Source organism: Fukomys damarensis, unplaced genomic scaffold, assembly GCF_012274545.1.
Source record: "Fukomys damarensis isolate Sample0158 unplaced genomic scaffold, DMR_v1.0_HiC HiC_scaffold_26, whole genome shotgun sequence".
NCBI classification, from domain to species: Eukaryota; Metazoa; Chordata; class Mammalia; order Rodentia; family Bathyergidae; genus Fukomys; species Fukomys damarensis.
This window is the reverse complement of record NW_022900938.1, coordinates 3,284,364-3,302,929: the sequence shown is the minus strand read 5'-3', so window position 1 is coordinate 3,302,929 and position 18,566 is coordinate 3,284,364. Positions and strand designations below refer to the sequence as shown.

Here is an 18,566-nt window from a genome sequence, read left to right as displayed (position 1 = left end):
TTTTATGACTTCTGATTTTGTCCATTTAGTTTCTTTGACATGTTTTGTTTTACTTTTTAAATTTTAAAATTAAAAAAAAATTTTTTTGATACCAGGGATGGAACTCAGGACCTTGTACATGTGAGGCATGGTGCCACTGAGCTACATCCTTGGCCCCTCTTTGACATGTTTTAAAAACAGCTCAACAGATAAATACAGGCAGTCATTCATGGAATATGTACTTTGGCATCACTCATAATAAAGAACAATTAGAATTAGCATAATTGGCGCTCTAGGAGGTTGATGTTTGAGGGTCCAAAGTTCAAGTCCAGCTTGGGGAACTTAAGTGAGATGTAGTCTCACAATAAAAAAATAAAAAGGTTGGGGAGGTGGCTCAGTGCAAGTCCTGGGTTCAATCTCCAGTGCAGGAGAGCAGCTTGAATCCGAACTTTTAGATACTATTGATTTGGCGTATGCATTTGGCTATTGGTTAAAATTGTGCGTCCCTCCAAGGCCTGCGTGTGAGCTGCTAAAGGAGACTTCGGTGCTGTACGGAGACGGACTTCCCCGTGCCAGCGGCCACAACCGTGGTCCCAGTGACCCTGACCCCGTGAGGTCCAATGGCAGGTGCACAGGTGGCCGAGGAAGTGGGACTCCGTGCAGCCAGTCTCCGGGGTCAAAGTCAGCTAAGGTAGCGTGGTGGCTCCTTAGCTGCGCCCTGCAGGATAGCACGGTGGCTTGTTAACTGCGACCCGGCCTCACCGAGCGCCTCCTTCCTCCCTGTCACGGCCCGGCTCATTACTGCATTAGTTCTGCGGCTCCTTACTCCTGCCCTTGTGTCCCTGCTGTGTTGTGTAATCATAAATACGGACTACTCCAGAGGTCCTTGTCTTAGCCAGGATGGAGTGGAGATCAATTCCCGGTCCTCCAGTAATACACTATTGTTCTTTATTCCTCGGTCTTTATATATCTCCTTTCACCCCCTGCTGGACCCACAATCAGGTGATTGGGTGTCCCCGGAAAACTAACTGGTCAGGCTATCAACCAGTGCTCCAGTACTGAAGAAAGAGAAAGAAGGGGAGAGGGAGGGAGGGAGGGAGAAGGGAAGGGGGTGAGAAAAGGGGGAAGAAGGAAGAAGGAAACAACGGCTGAAAACCAGGTCATCGCCGAAATAAATATGGAGCCTGCACATTAGAAGAGCAGAAATGATAGTGCAGAAAACACACGTGGTGCTGTGGGAAAAAACCCAGATTCCAAATAGGACTTGGTGTTCTTTTTTGGAAGTGTAAAACAGATCTGTGTATAGAAAAAAAAAAAAAAAAAAAAAAAAAGACTGGAGCTACACACAGTGAAAGCACTTATCTCCAGCAGTAGGACTGCTGGTGGTTGTGATTTTTTTCTCTGTGCTTAAAAAAATCATTTTGCAAAATTCCCATGATGCACATAACGCAAAGCACCCTGCAATCAGAAAGCAGCCAGCCCCACTGGCAGGGAGTCCGAGTCTGCTCACACTAGTCAGGGTCTCAGAGCGGGGCCCACGGTGCCGTCCAGCGCGGCCCTCTGCAGAGGTGCCGCCCCTGCTCTGAGCGGCTGAGGCTGGCTGGTTGGATGATGAAACCACCTTTTCACTTTTAACTAAAAATTCACCAAGGAAGCGAGCACAGGCGAGCCTGGCTGAGGCGAGAGTGGCACGCACCCCTCGGTGTAGGGCCGTGCGCCCCATGACGTCCACAGCATCCACGCTGGCCTCCTTCTCCAGGAGCAGCGAGACCGTGTCGATGTGTCCATATGCAACCGCAAGCATCAGAGGGGTTCTAGGGCGAGAGACAGACAGGCTTCTGAGGGGATCGGAAGAACCTCCCAGGGGGCGACCGCTCCCTTCTCTTCCACCCCCGTTTGCTGTATACCCACGGAGGAGCCACCGGCCCAATCTAAGGCGTGGAAAGGACAAGCCACAGGGGAGCTGGCAGAGGCTCCCTGCCGGAGCACCCCGACAATCCGTCATCCTCAGGTCTGGGGCAGGGACCCTCTTGCTTCCTCAGGGCAGCTCCAAGTGCACAGCCTTCTACGCTGGACTTGTGCCCAGGACTTCATCTGAGCAAAGGTCCTGTGCCCCATGGAACAGCGCCACAGCTCCAGGGCCGGGTGCGGCTGTGTAACCGACAGCACTAGCGCTTCTGCCCTGCACTTCCTGTTCATAAGAGAGTGGGGTAGGGGATCCGCCAAGAGGTGGAAAATGCACTGAAACTACAAACGCAAGGAAGGCTAAGAGGTGGAAGGATTTTATAATGCTGCACATCACCTCTTAGTTGCACTGCATCACTAATTCAAAAAGGGAAAAGCTTCAGAAGAGGACAAATATGTGAAGAAGGGGAACAAGAGGGAGGATAAAAATGAGCCTCGCCATGGCCACAGCCAGAAAAAAGTGATTCTTTTCATCCAGATGTGCACTCAGCCACCCCTGCCACTCTGCCTGCACCCACTTCCGCCCGGTGCTGCTCCAGGCCTCAGCCAGAAGCCTCTCGCCAGAACACTCACTGTCCTCTGGCGTCTTTCACGTCCACCACTTCTGGGTTGTCTGCAATTTCCAGCAACAGCCGCAGACACAGGGTGTGGCCATTGATAACTGGAAAAGAAAATCGGGGATATTCTCTTAACAGACCCTCGCTGTGCACGGCCCATCCAAAGTGGAATCTACACGGACTTCAAGTCGCGGATTTTCTGCTGCCGCCAATGGCCTGGGTTTCCAGGTCTGGACGGATGGCACAGGATCTGCCTCTCCCTTTCTTCCTCCCAGGACACCTTGATCTTCACCTTCCTCCTCTGCTTCCTGGGAGGGAGCTTTGCTGGAACATGACCTCCTTATCACTGTAGAGGGCTGGTACACGTCCCCACTGTCAGCGCCTCTTTCTGTTCCCCTAAGAGAGTCACTCAGCTCCATCAATCCTTTGTGCCTCCTTCACTGTCAGCCCCTTTCTGTTCCCCTAAGAGAGTCACTCAGCTCCATCAATCCTTTGTGCCTCCTTCCTCTGGCCACTTTCAAGACAGTAGGGCACAGGGATGGCCTGGGAGGAGGCAGGAGAGAGGGGACAAAGGAGCAGGGGAAGACGGAAGGAGAACGGAGTAGGCCCTGGGTCTTCTTCCTGTCCTGTCCCCATCCTTGTCCACACTGCGGGAAATACCGTGGCCATGGTTCTCACTGATCAGTGAAACACCGAGCCACAAATGTCCTCATGACGCATGCACACAGCTCTCTGGTGAGGGACCTGCACCCTCAGGAGACATGGGGGGCGGGGAGCACCCGTGTCCTGGAATCCTCCAGACGATGTCCTCTACCTTCCTGGGTCTCAAAGCTGCTGCAAGTGAAGCGCTCACTCCTCCCCATTCTGCAGACTCCCCTCCCCTCTGTTCCCCTTCAGCTGACTCAGGTTCCCTTCCTCTAGGGCAGCAGCCCTGGAAGTGGACAGAAACTCTATCCCAGGGCAGCATCCCGGTGGCCCTGAGGCCCCGATATGCACCCAGGAACATGCTTTTTTGAGGGGGCAGGCACCCCAGTGCTAATCCCCTGGACTAAGGAAGTCCCCTTCCTCCAGTGGACCCTCCAAAAGCTTCCCCACGGCCAGAGCTGTGCACTCGGGGAACAGGAGGAGAGCAACGCGTCCACAGTGCCAGATGTGAACCTCTCTGCTCTCTGAACAGAGCCGGAGCGATGGCCTGGCCGCGGACACGGAGAGAGAAGGGAACAGACGCACCCATGCCAGGCGGACAATCCTTTCTACCTCAAGCCCGCCATGGGAACGCTCACTGAACACCCACACGGCCTTTCCGGGACAGGGAATATTACAATTAGCTCACATTCATCGGCACCACTTAAGGCCGCGCCGGGAACAATGGCCACAGTTTGCAGTGAGCTGCTTTTAGCTCGTTCTTGACAACAGCATTCCACAGACACATCTCGTCTCTTGGGAGGAAATTTTGCAGATTGGAGTTGCAGGTAATGTGCAATCACTGCTTTTGTTTTGTACTTTTTTGATTTTTATAATTAGACTAAATCTGCTGCCATTGTCGAGGAGTCTAATGCATGCCTATGAGGAAATAATTGCGGGAAGACCGACAGCTAAATAGTCCGGCAGTGGGCTCATGGGGAGAGGAACAGTGCATCCGAGGGATTCCTCTTTCTGTGTCAATCTGATATTCTTTAATGCTTGGAATTACAACAGTTCCAAGGCTGTCTTATTTTGGCTAAACCTAAGAAGGAAATCATCTAAGTTCATATCACTCACCTGGTGCACTGGGCAACCAAACAATTTCTGTAATTACATGCTTTTTGCACAGGAGCTTTCTGAGCTTAGCTAACAGCCCTCTGGAAAATTCAAGCACCCTTCTTAAATTCTTGTTGGCTTTCCCCCAAGTTGTCTTCCAGCAAAATGATGTCCACCTCTAGCCAGGCCCTGCCGGTCCAGCTTTCTCTCAAACTGGGCCTTTCCCTGGCTGGGTGACAAACGTCCCCATAATTGTTCCTGTGTCTGCCTGGGCCCAAACCTCTAAGCTCTGTCCTGGCCGCCACTCCTCATAGTCTCTGTAGGCTCAAGGCAAAGAAACTGGCCTCTCAACTGTGCTGAACAAGACTCCGGGTAAGCAGATCCTCAAATCACAGGCTGCAGCTTCACACAGCAGACATTTTGTGAAGTCAAAGGACCGCATCTTTTTAATGAGTGGCTCCAGGGACAGCCACACGGAGTGAGTCCTCAGCCACTAGGAGGCGCCCTTGCACCACACGATGTCACCATGGCAAATGCCAGACAATGACTTCCCTGTCCACCTGCTCTTCAGGGCCTTCTTCGAGCCCAAACTGGAGCTACACGGCCCCACAGCAGAGTGCCTTCCTTAAGGGTGGGCAACAGATCTTAGAAAGGGACAGCACGATTTGAACTCTATAAAAATGACAAGTGTGCCCGTGGAGCAAAAGGATTCAAGGAGATGGGCAGTGGAGATTTATAATCTACCACACCCACCATCGCCAACTTCGTGGCTAAAGTTTACTCCAGCAGCAATCATTTCTAGGTCATGAGGCAGAGCCAGGGTTTTTTTTCAATCTTTGTATCATGTCTCTCCCACGGCTTTTAAGCAAAGGGACACAGATGGAGTACTGCTACAGGATCCATCACACCTAGAAAGTTTTCCAAGTCAGGAGAACCAGAAGTCTTCTGAGAACTGTTTTCACTCCTTTGCTTCTCAATGCAACTGGATTTCACTGTGGGCCTGGGACGGTTTCCGTCTGCAGCCTCAGGCTCGAAGGCAGACACGCTGCCAGGTGGTGGTTTGTCTTTATAAATGCTGTCTCCTCCCTCTTCAAAGGCCGATAGTCATGGATTTCCCAGCTCAAAGGCATTTACGCCTTAGCAAAGTCAGAAAGCCTTCGAGGTTACCTTTATACCCATTACAGCTGCGAGTGCCTTTATGCAGTGTTGCATACCCACTGGAGGACAGTCCCAGGAAAGATACCTTACTTAGCTTTTTATAAATCCAAGTATTTTTGAAGATCCCTATTTTTCCCTGACCCACGAGGGAAAGCTCAGAGCCAAAGCTGAGCACAGGACCGAGGCTGGCAGGGTACGTGCTGACGGGACCCCTGCCTGCGTCTGCTCACATGGAGCAGCCCTGCGATGCTGCTCACGCTGGGCCTCCGCATGTACACGGTCTGCTCTGTGTAACCCGTTCTGAAGACGGCCCTGTGCTTCACTTTGTTCAGAAAGCTCTGCTATAGTCTCCAGCCAAAGGTTCTGAACTCTCTGAGTGGAGAAGAAGGCCAAGGGAGCCGGCCAGAGAACAGCAGGTCAGAGAGAGGCGGGCCAGAGGCATTTGGAAGTTGTAGTGAAGGCGATGGAGGAAGAAAACTGATAGGTTAAGAAAGTGGGATGCAAGGAGCAGGGACCACACCTACCCGAGGCATGCAGAGGGGTCCTCTTGGTCACGCTGTCTTTCACGGAGACGGAGGCGCCCTGGTTGACGAGAGCTTCCACACACTCGGCGTGTCCCTTGAAGGCGGCCAGGTCCAGGGCCGTGCGACCTTTCTCGTCCCTGATGTCCAGGTCCACCAGTGACTGCAGGAGGACTTCCAAGGCCTGGTGGTGCCCGTTGTAGGCCTGCGGGGAAGGAAGCAGTGAGCCAGTGACACGCGCGTGCCTGCACACCCCACTCCCAGCGCAGTGCAGGGGCCGGGCCTCTCGGGCCACAGCAGAGACCCGGGCTGCCGACAGCAGGTAAGGGAGTGAGGCTGCGGACCTTCGTCCACAAGCCTCACAACTGCGCTGCCCATTTCCTCACGTCCTTTCTGTTTTATCAGATAATTTGCTCCAAAGGCACTACTGGGTTCATTCACCTATGTTTATATTCCTATCAATTGAATCATCTAATATAGACAAACCGCTGCAGGATTCACACATCCCTCCGCCTGTTTTGGTTGAGTCCTATCCTCGAATCAACCAACAACATGGGGGATTTTCCCGGGACTCTTTTCTGCTAGCAAAGCTGGGGAAAACAATTACTGAAGACATCACGGACTCAGATTCAGTGGAGGCGGCCCCTTCCTCTGCCCTGCACTCGGCTGATTTCTAACCATGTGATCTCAGTCACACTTAGAGTTTGTTTCCTTGAGCATAGAATGAGAGCAATAAGAGCTGCCTCCCAGGGTTGCTGGGAGAAGCAGAAGAGAAAACGGCGCAGGGCTTCGTAGCTTCGTATAGTATCTTGTGTGCAGTTGGTGCTCTTTCTTCTCTCCTCTATTTCTTCCACTGATTCTGATGAAACTGTAGACACAGTGCTGGAAATATACACCACGCATGCACAGATCTATCGAGATGTCCTACTCTAGGTCAAGAGGAAGGGGCCGCAAGTGACTGGAAAACGAGACTGAAAAGGACCGTGACAGTAAAAGACTGGGATGAGGATACCTGGGAAGAAAAGCGCATTGGAAAGAAAGCAAAGGAAGACACAGACAGGAAAAGCTTGTCCCCAGGTCTCTGGCCAGGTTCCCTACACATTTAATTTCTCACTGCAGCTTTATTCAAAGTTCAGTGTATTTGAAAAAAGACTTGGCACAAAGGATCAATTTCCTTAATAGAAAGAGTTCTTAGAAACCATTTGGAAACTAGGAAAAGGTGTAAAGGGTCTAAAAAAGCCAACAGACATACAGAAAAAAATGTGTAAAATTTTCAAATACTATTTTTCAACTCCCAGATTGGCAATGATTAAAAAGTTGGGTCACACCTAATATCAGCTCCAACCGTGATCAAAGCAGGCGGATGCTCTGCTGGCACTCAGGCAGGTGTGACCCTGTGGAGGAGGGTGTGGCAGTGTCTACAGAAACATTTACAGAGAGGCTCAGCTGCAGGCAGCGCATCCCGCACATCCTCGTTTACGTAACAAGCAAACGCATGAGATTATATATATACATACACACTTCTGCTCTCGTGTACACTTTTATACTCGTAGGATACAGAAGAACCTATAAGTGGTGCCTATGCCTCAAGCTGGGAGACAGACATATGGACTTTTTCCATCTTATATTTTAAAACTGATTAAAATGTTTCTCCCTGAGTATATGCTAACAACAAAAAATAGATTTAAAAGAACCAATAGGAATTAGAGTACTAATAAATGTTTTAGAAATTCTCATGACATTCTTTGTGAAAGAGTAGGGCTACTGGGGCTGGGGATTTAGCTCAGTGGTGCTGCCACCTGCCTCACAAGGGCAAGGACCTGAGTTCAATCCCTGGCACCAAAAAACAAACAAACAAAACATTAGGGCTATTTTTACATATTAATCATCTGCATTATACATAATATGTAAGACAATAACCCATTTGCTAATGACTCCCATGTTTATATCCCAGCCCCAACTCCCCGCTGACGTCTGGATCTGCATCTCCAACGACCTCTTGGCTTTCCCACTCAAGTGTCCAACAGGTGTCGGAAACTGACTTCTGCTTTCCCAAAGCCTCTGGCCTGCAGCTCTCAGTGAAGACAACAGCTCATGCCTTGGAATCATCTTTATCCTCTCTCCTCTGGAGCCCAAGGCTGTAGCTTAGCAAGGGTTCAGGGACAAGAACACAAGTGGGCACTCAAAACTAGGTCTCCTTAACATTGCATGCCTGGCACTGGAGAGCAGTCACCCATGACCCCCTGTCCTAATTCACACAGAGGGGTGCTGTGTGACCAGTGGCAGCCCCCATGCTACTCCCAAGGCATCACTGTTTCTACCCTTTCTTTACAGTCTGTCCACAGTCTACCACTTCCCCCTGCAAGAGCATCCCCTCCTATCCTGCTCCCTGGCAATTACCACTGAGCCAAGAACCAAATGAAACCTTTCAAAACCCACACGGATCCTGCTCCTCCTCACTTAAGACTAGCTGGTAGCATCTTCCCTCCTTAGACATAGTCCAGACCTTCCCTGACCAGGTGTAGCCACACTCACCCCTACAGCTCTTCCTCCTCTGTCTGCAAAGCTCTGCCCCAAGGCTGTCCAGGGACTTCGAAAACACCTCCTGCCAGGGTATCTTCCCGGAGCGGCCCCTGTGAAACAGCCCCACCCTCCCCACCCAGCCGGCCTAGCCTGTTGCCGGAGCACCTGGCCCCGATACCACCATTACAGGTCTGTTGGTTTGGTTTTTGTCTGGGATTGAAGGGACTACACATGGGCTGCTGTAGCCGAGGGTCATGCCCGGCATGTTGCAGACAGTCAACAATTATATGATAAATAAGTGAATGAATGTAAAGATAACTATCCTCCTATCCTATTAGTTATAGAAATGTAGACAACTATCATCCTATCCTATTAGTTATAGAAATGTTTGTTTTGTTTTTTTGGTACCGGGGATTGAACTGAGGACCTTGCACTTGCGAGGCAGGTGGTGGCACCACTGAGCTAAATCCCTAGCCCTAGAATTATGCTTCTTAAACACTATTTTTTTTTTTTTTTTTTGAGACAGGGTCTTGCCATGTTGCCTGCGCTGGCCTTGAACTTGCAATCCTGAGCCCATAATCTATCACCTAAAACATAATTTAGGCACACACCTTTTCTCTGTAATTCCATTTAAATAATTTTAAAACTAAATACTTTTATGTTTACATGTAATAGAACAGAGTATGAGATACTGAGTCAAAACCTAAGCCCCTTCTATAGACAGCTCAGCCCAGAGAGGAAGTGCTGTGAACAGAGCTCTGAAACTCAAGGGCACATGGAGGGGACTAACTTCTGGACCATTATTCTTTTACTATACACATGGACTCTCTTGAGATAGGAAAATCAATTTCTTACATCTCTCTGACTTACAGCAGGTGAGTGAAATATATGGAGAATGTTTCAATTTTTAAAATGTATTACAGGGCTGGGGATTCAGGTCAGTGGTTCTACCACCTGCCTTGAAAGTGTAAGGTTCCGGAGTTTGATCCCTGCTACCCCCTCCCCAAAATATTACAGTAAAGAACACATACACACACAAAAGAACACACTGCCACGAATCCCTCTCAAAACCCTCCCCTGGCTTCAAATACACTTATCCCATTCTTGTTGTTATTTTCAGAAGCAGGTCTGGAGGTACTCTTTCATGAGTGTCTTTATGAAGTGTGATAAAAATCGCAGTGAGTGCTGCTGCCGAGTGCCATCCAACAAGAAAGGCAGGCTTCCGAAAACACCCGGCTTGTTCACTGATCCGGCACAGTGCGACTTCCGGCTCTTGCCTAAATCAAAATGCCCAAGAAAGGGAAATGTTTTGAATCAATTCAGGACATCAAGGCAGCCATGACAGAAAAAATACAGACACTCACGAGAGCCCTTTCAGAACAGCTTCAGAAAGTGGCGAGTATAATGAGATAAGAGTATCTGGAGGGAAAGGGAGTACTTTGGGAGGGATTCGTGGAAGTGTGGCTTTCAGTGTAATACTTTTTAAAATCTCAGCACGCCCCATAGTTTTTATCACCCCCCACTTGCCGTGCCGGCCCTCCTGTGTGGGCCAGGAAGCCTTTAATGCATCCTGAATTCTGAAACAGTAGCCACCATCTCCTGACTACTTGCTGGGTGAAGGACATGTTGCCTTGGTCACGTGCTACCTCACTTGATTCTCGGGAGCGTTCAGGGAGGGGTAACTGTTGTTCTCGTTCCCAATTGCTCCAGTGGGGGGTGGGGACTCGGGGGCGGGGAGCAGCCCGGGTTGTGGGCTTTTTAAGAGCAAATATGAAGAGACAATATGGCCATCAGGTGCATGGTTCCTCAAGTTTTTATCATAGAAAACTTCAAACATCTACAAAGAAGAGAAGAGAGTTTAATGAATTCCCACGAACCTTTCCTCAGCTTCAGCTAGAGCTGATTTAAAGTCAATCTGGGAACCTAATCTCACTGGAAGGGCCATAACAGAAGCATGTCCAGCGAGGTGGAGATCAGCCTACTACCCTGAACTCACAGCTCGGATCTCTTTTCATTTGAAAACTGACTTTGTGTAACATTCCCGCCCATTTTCAGGTTTTACGCTAGGCACTGACTTAGCTTACATAGAAATCACAAGTCCGCGCCAGAGGGAATGAGCTCGTGTAGACAGCAGCAGTTCTAGATGCTATGTGCAAACGCAAGGCTCTATTATGACAAGGACAGCAGACAGCCTAATTTCTGTTAATGCGACTTAGCTAGGAAAATGGGACTGGCAGTGTACAAAGCACATATCCATACAAAGCGAGGTGGCTGACACAGTTAGATTCAATAAAGAGAAGACACCTGGGGGAGGGAGAAACATCCAGGGAGGAGACGGAAGGAAGGAACCAGCACCGGCAGACAAGCAGTCCCTTCACAGGGTGCTCAGGTTAGGTGCCGACGAAAAGATTTAGCCCGAGCCAGGTCCCTGGGCTTCACCCTCTACCCTCACAACAAAGAAATCCATGCGCTTGTGCTACTGTTAAAGCAGCTTAATATTAGTGACCCTGCTGATTAGGATCACTTTGGAATGTTAGCCCCTACTTTCTTCTATCCCAGGCCCTCAAAAATGCCCTGAAAGGTAGGGCGCTGGAAAGCCAGGGCACTACAGAGTTCTACTCATTCCTCCTGTTACTCTGGCTCGCAGCGCCTGGCTCTTGTTATGGACAAAGACTTCATGTCCATCCCAATCACACCTTGTGCAATTTCTCTGGACCTTTTCCACAGGACCGAGGGTGAGGGGACAGAGCGAGGGTCTTAGTGGAACTCATGCATTTTCCTGGGTCCATGTGGAAATCTTGACAGCTGGAGCCTTTCTTTTGCATATCCTTGTTTCTAAACACAGAGGCAATGCTGATGAAATTTACTAGGCTGATAACTCTGGAGACCGGAAGCACTGAGTAGGAAATGACTCCAGGCAGGTGGCGTGGGTGTCTGCTCCGTTTCCCTGCTGAGGTGCTCTGCCTGAGGAAGGGTGATGGGCATACTTGGGGGCTTCTTCAAACCTTTCTTTAAAAAGTGTTAGCATTTAGAGGGAGAAAGCCAGACAACTTTAGACCAAAGCGCTGTCATCCCCTGGCCACATCATCACCAGCAGCTCCTGCCTGGCTGCCTGGCCTGAGTTTGAGCCCTTAGAATTCAGCATAGATGTTATGGTGCCCCCTTCATGTCATTTGTCTCCTCAAGACTGTCCCAATGGCTTCTGGTGTGCTCAGTTCTTCCAAAGGACGCAAAGTTCTTCCAAAGGATGGCAGGGCCCTGGAGGTCCGGTGCCGCTGTCACCCCTGCAGTCCCTCCACAGTGTGTGGCAGCTCCCCACCATCCTGGAGTCCTGGAGGCCTCTACCACCCGACCCTGCCATGCTGCACCTGTGCCCGGACCCTCTTCTGTCAGCCTTGGGTGTGAACCCTCAAGGGCAAGGCTCCTTGTGGGCATCAGGTAACACCCAGTGTGCTGCTGCCTCACCCGCACTGCTGCCCACCACACTGTACCGGTGAGAACTACACGGACAGAGCCGGGTTCCTTGACATCGCTGCTCACAGGAGAGCACGTGCTGGACAGAGGGGTCAGCACTGATGGGGCGAGGCTGGCTGGCTGCACTGTGCGCCCAAGCGCCGCCCCAGGTGCTACTCGTGCATGGACACAGATGTCCCGCCCATCCAGTTGTTCTCCTCCTGCTGTGGGTGGGGAGACTGACACACGACTTGGGGCTTGGCCAAGGCCACACAGCTGAGATATGTAAGAGGCTCAGGTGTCCTCTCTGATCCACGCTCTGGGTGCAGGTGAGAGAACCAGTCCAGGTGAGCCGTCAGGGAGAGGAGTGGAGCCCGGCCTCCCTATGCTGGCCCTGGGCCCCTGGCAGCTGCAGAGCCCATACAGCCAAACTTCTCAGACTGCTGCCACCCCGTCTTTATGCAACTAGAGATCTACACAAGCCCTGCATGGTGCCCGGCATGCAGTTAGCACTCGACAGATAATTTGGGGGGAAAAATGAATGAAAGATGACAGAATTTTTGGAAGCCAAGAAACTTTTCCATCAGCTCCACTCTGAAGGGGCAGGAGAACTCTGGCCAAGATGAGCTCCTCCCCAGCCTCTCCTAGGACCCAGGGCTGCGTTAGAGGACATGCTCCTCGGGAACAACCCCAGGCACAGAGGTGGACGGCAGGGATTCTGGGAGCAAACTTTACAGCAAGCTGCACCGGCAGCCAGCAGTGTAAAGCCTTCCACGCACAACCATCCCACTGTCCAGCGCCCGCCCCTTCGGGTCCACCCGCGGGAGCAAAGATGGATGATTCTACTGCACTTGTGATGTGTGTGTGTGCACATGCGTGCATGCATGCGGGGAGTAGCCGTGCCAGAGAGGGTCAGCAGGTGTGAGGGTCACAGAAGCATGGGTCCTGGGGCTCCCGCCTCTGTGCGAGGCCTGCCCGCCCTCCCATGTGGATGTCCATGAGTGCTGTTCACACAGCTCTTGTCCTCTTGTCCTCTTGCCAGACTCTGCCTGATCTTTGTGAGGACAGGAGTGCCTGCACATGTACAGTACGGACTACAGCAACAGTTAAATGTAGACCAGTCCCCTCCCCTCCTCCCCAGTGCCCTGCCCTGGGGGAAGCGAGGAAGCGTCCCAGCACCTGTGCCCACAGCTCAGTAGCACCTGGGCCAGGTGAGCATCTGTGGTGGGGCATGGCGCTGGTGCCATTGTATTGAGGGGCACTTCCCACCTGGTTCCCCCAAAGAGCCTGGGGTCGTTGACCACAGGGCTGTGGAGAGGAAGCTCCATGGGGTGAGACAGCTCCTCTTCCTGTCCCTCCAGACGTCACCCAGCGCAGACCTCCTTCAAGAGCTGGATCTCAAAGCCCAGGCGCAGTTCCTCACTTGCCTACCCGCCTCCAACAAGTGTGTGCTTAAAAATTCTGAGTTTTACTTGTGTATTTGAAAACATCACAATTGATTATGTATAGGTTTGATGTTTGTGTATCATTTATAATAAAACCTCTTATGAAACATTTTCTATGAATTTTAAAGATGGTTAAAATTGATAACGAATCCATGAGGTACCCTGTGCAAAGACTGTATGTGCCCTGTTTCTATTGCCCTCACTTCACAGATGGGAAAGAGAAGGCAGGGTGGGTGACGTCTCGGTCAGTGGCCAGGAAGTAGGCCGGGAAGGCACAGTATCCTCTGTCCAGCCTGTGCTCTCACGGTCAGGCTCACATGTGACAAGCAGCCTAGGGTCAGGGACGGTCAGGGTCTCTCAGTGACAAGAAAGTGGCCACAGCCTCTCACTTACAGCTAAGTGCAGTGGACTCTTGGTAGCACCGGAATCAGACTCTTCAAACCCAGTGTTGGTTCTTTCCAAAAGCTGCAGGGAAAAAGAAAGCAGTAGTCATTAAGTCCAATCTCACAAAGGGAATGGTACTCGCTCCATACTGGTGTTGGCATTAAATGAGAACACAGGCTTCAAAAACGTAAGAAATTAGGCAGCTTATCAGAGATATAAGAAATAAAGTGAGGCTCATCTAAAACAAATATGCTAAAATAGTCCAACTTCTGGGTCATCTCGGCATTCGCTACTCAAAAAAAGAAAAGATGCCCAGGTTACCTATCCAGAAAGATACTCGAAATCTGCATTTGCCTGGAGAAGAGGTAATGGTGAGAAAACGGTACTACCCGAGGTCTTCTCCAGTGTCTCACACACACTTCTGGAGATGGTGTGGAAAAGGGAAGGGAGGCTGCTCTCATGAAGCTTACACTCCAGAGAAAGGGAGCACAGCTAGGCAAACACCACAAGGACGACACCTGAAGGTGGTACGTGCTACGGTGAAAATGAAATAGGATTTCTTTCCTATGCTGGGTGTTTATTTTTTCCATTTCTTTCTTATGCTGGGCCTTCGTGGCTTCTATCATGGTCCTGAGCTCATCTATTTTTTTGTCGGTTTCTGCTCTAGAGTCTCGAATCACGACTTCCATTTTTCTCACTATCTCTATGTTTATCTGGGAAATTACTTCTGTTTTGAATTTTTCTAGAGCCTGATTGATCTGTTTTGTTACTTCCTGTGCTTTGAGTTCAGGGTGTCCTGGTGGTTCACTATCGACCTTTTCATCCTCATTTGCCCTACTGTTTGCCATTGGTGAACTGGAAGTCTGTCTTTGTGTCTTGCTTAAGTGTTTTCTCATTTTTATTTTTGTTGTCGTACTGTCTTTGGTTTAATCATCACCCAAATCTTCCTGATATATAAAACAGATATCCAGGAGATTAAACACGCCATTGAAAGTGTACACAACAGAATAAAAGAATGTGAAGATAGACTCTCAGATATAGAAGATAAGATTGTAGTCAGTGACCATGAAAAGACAGGTCTCTTAAAAACAGTAAGAGATTATGAGAAATCGATCCAACAACTCCTAGATGATGCAAAGAAGAATTACATAAGACTGATAGGAATACATGAAGTAGTAGGAGAAAATACAAATGACTTAAAAAAGCTGTTTGCAGAATTAATGACAGAAAACTTCCCAAACAGAGGGGAAGGATTTGACATTCAGATAACTGAGGCATATAGGACCCCAACTAGCCACAATCAAAAAAAATCTACACCTAGACATATAATAATCAAGATCCCAGAAACTCAACAGAAGAACAAAATACTACAAGCAATAAGAGAAAAGAAACAAATCACATGCAAAGGAAAGCCCATCAGAATCACAGCAGACTTTTCAACACAAATCATTAGGGCAAGGAGAGCCTGGAATGAGATATTTCAAGTATTAAAAGAGAACAACCTCCAACCTAGACTGATGTATCCTGCAAAACTCTCTTTCAAAATGGATAGGGAAATAAGACACTTCCACGACAAAGAGCACCTGAGAAACTACATGAATACCAAAACAGCACTACAAACAATTCTAAACAAGATCCTAGAAAAAGACAATGAAGGCAACAACACCATGAGGCCCAACAGAGCAAATCAAATAGGCAAGGCAAGAAACTAAAAGGAGAAGGTGAAAAAGTAAAAAGAGTCAACAAAAGGCCAATAACATGTCAATAAGAAGTCAGTACATATCAGTTATAACCAGCAATGTCAATGGCCTCAACTCACCAATCAAGAGAAATAGACTGGCAAAAGGGAATAAGAAGCAAAATCCAACAATATGTTGTATACAAGAAACACACCTAGTGCAAAAAGAAGCCCATAGACTGAAAGTGAAAGGATAGAAAACAATTCTCCATGTGACAGGAGCCCAGAAAAAAGCAGGGGTAGCAATCTTATTTGCAGACAAAGCAAATTTCAAACCAAAGCTGATTCTAGTATTATTGATGTAGGACGGTACTGTATCATACCTCTGTGAATGTAAAATATCTTGTACCTGCTTTATGATACAGAGTAGTGACTGTGCCTTATCAGAGCTATATTTAATGATAATATTCTAGAATGTTCTCTTTCCAGATGACGATTAAGATGCTAATAAAAAAATGGTGCCAGGTACCACAACAGCAACAGAACTTTGCTGTTTTCTGGATATTATTCTTTTCTTTGTTTTTTTTTGTTGTTGTTGTTTTGTTTTGTTTTTTTAATGGAATGTGCTGAATGTCTATAATTTTGTTCAGGTGACTGCAGAACCTGGAAAAGCTATTGCTGCTATCAATGCATAACATACTGCTATTATTAGCCTTTTTATATAAATATAAATATATATATGTATATATATATATATACATATATATACATATATTTATAAACTGAATTTTGGGAAACTTTAATGGTGCTGTCAACTTTGGAAAAAGTTATCCCAATTTACTGCGTTGAGTTGGCATTGTACAGAAATGGACAGCCATATTGGTCTAGAAATGTTAATTTTTTACATTTATTTATTTTTTATTCCATGTGTACAGGGGTAACACATTATACTAAATATGTAAGGTCATATCTATGTGGATTTGATTACAGAAACTAATAAAGTATTCTCTAAATAATGAAAGAAAGAATAAGATAAGACTACAAGAGCAAGAAGCAATTTAAATATGTTCAGGGACCATGTTCATCTCCACAATTAAGGATTATTTTAATGTTACATCATTGCCTTTTCTCTCGTATTTTCCTTTTTAGTTTTATTTTAGGATTCCCTATTTTTAATGTTTATACAGAGATTTCTTTAACTGAAATACCGAATAGTTTCTCTGGTGTAAAAAACTATAATAGTACCCAGGATCCTAATGAGATAATTAATAATGTGAAATAGGAAGTGAAGGGCTAAAGGTGTAGGGCAAGTGGGAAGGGTAGGGGAAAGGTAATAAGGGAGAGGAAAAAAATATGAGAAACTGAAAAAATGGAAATAAAGTGTTTGTAAATGGGGAGGGGAGGAGGGGTGAAGGGAGGGCAGGGACAAAGGGAAAAAATGAGAATCAAGATCTATTATGCAAAGGTACAGGATCCCAATGATGAATGTAACTGTATTGTATACCTAGATTGTACCAATAAACTCAATTTAAAAAAAAAAAGAAAATGAAATAGGATGACATAGCATGAAGTGCTGGGGATTGCTTCCAAGCACATGGTCAGGGAGGCTCTCTCCCAGGAGATGATATTTCAAATGAGTGCTGAAAGCCTGGTGTGGTGGTACATGTCTATAGTTCCAGCACTTAGGAGGCTGAGGCAGGAGGATTGCTAAGAGTCTGAGATCAGCCTGGGCTACACAGTGAGTTCAAAATCAGCCTAAACTACATACCAAGTCCCCGTCTCAAAACAAACAAAACAGTGAGCGCTGAATGAGAATAAGGAAACCTTTGTGCACCACTTTGACCCCAGGAATTAATTCCCAATAAAGAATCAGACAAACGCAGGAGAAGGGCAGGGATCAAGACAGTAAGCACCTCACAGATGCATAAGGACGGGTTACAGCACCCAGACTCTGGGCGGAGCACTGCAGGTTCTAGGAGGAGCCAAGTGCTGTGAGAATCTACTGCCCATAGGGGGCGTATGGTGGAGAAAGAGCCTTATGGGTGCTGGGATGGCAGCAGGCCAATGGGGAGACTGCAGGAATGGGTGTGCCCCGGACCAACTGCTGAGGAGACCCAGAGAGATGGGCAAGGGTGGCAGGCGGGAGCTGGGTGGGGACGGCGCACGGGCTGGCGCATGGAGCGAGCTGGTGGATGCTACTGTCAGGATTCTGATTTTTTTTCTGAGCGAGACAAATCCACTGGGCTATAGCGACATGGTGGCATAGAAGGGAGAAAGCCCTAAAGATACACATTCTACAATATTTAACACAATAACCCCAAGTGGGATGGCTGATGGGTTATTATATTTTCTGACTTTTTTAAAAAACAGAATGTGTATCGCTACTATAATCAGAAAAACACCAAAGCTGTTTTGATTTGGAGACAACACTCTTAACTTTCCAGTTTATTTGATATAATGATGCCATAGATAAGTATAGAAATCCTCAGATAAGTACAGAAACCCTTTCTGATCATTGTATGTGGGACAAAACACTATGATGCTAGGGTTCTTTGGTGGATCAGTTAACAATGTAAGAATTAACAGCTCAAAGCATGACAATTTACAAATAACACGATACAAATAATCATACTGGAAACGAGCTATTTCTTATTTGTTCCTTCTTAGTGTAAGAATAGAATTGGAAACTTAGACTACAACTTACTAAAATAATAAAAAGAGATTTAATTTTAACTTCAAAGTAACTAACTTTAAAACACCCCTCGTCCTACATAGTTGAAACGAAAGGGGCCCTCTGGCTTGCTACGGCTGGCACACACCTGCTTTTGTTTTGATTTGTAACACCTGCAAGACTTCCTGGAATTGACGGTGTGTGCCGACACCAACTCCTGCCCCAGAATGAACTTTCCACCAAAGGCTCGCAGACTCATTTTCCTATCACAAACACGGCAGATGGGAGGAAAAGACGGCATTCTGTTTACAGCCACAAGATCAGACATTTCCTGCAATGTTCTTTATTGAGTGAAATCTTTCTGCAGGCGTAGCCGGATTTTTCTCCGCCACGTGATACTTTATTTCACTGTGCAGCAAACATCTGCTCGGCGTGTTCTACCCCTGGACCCTCGGTTTAGCACCAGAATTCAACAGTGTGGTGAGCAGATGT

The 18,566-nt window shown here is 47.9% G+C and overlaps 1 protein-coding gene across 1 annotated transcript in view; it reads right to left on the bottom strand.

The window, feature by feature from the left end:
• The window catches only part of Ankrd44 (ankyrin repeat domain 44), a 166,059-nt gene that overhangs the window by 13,422 nt on the left and 134,071 nt on the right, over nucleotides 1-18,566 (bottom strand). Inside the window, exons 18-21 of the mRNA XM_010631961.3 lie at nucleotides 13,735-13,806; nucleotides 5,924-6,125; nucleotides 2,518-2,605; nucleotides 1,676-1,793 (exon numbers count right to left, since the gene is read on the bottom strand). Coding sequence (XP_010630263.2) covers nucleotides 1,676-1,793; nucleotides 2,518-2,605; nucleotides 5,924-6,125; nucleotides 13,735-13,806 — 480 coding nt within the window. The remainder of the gene's footprint in view (nucleotides 1-1,675; nucleotides 1,794-2,517; nucleotides 2,606-5,923; nucleotides 6,126-13,734; nucleotides 13,807-18,566) is intronic.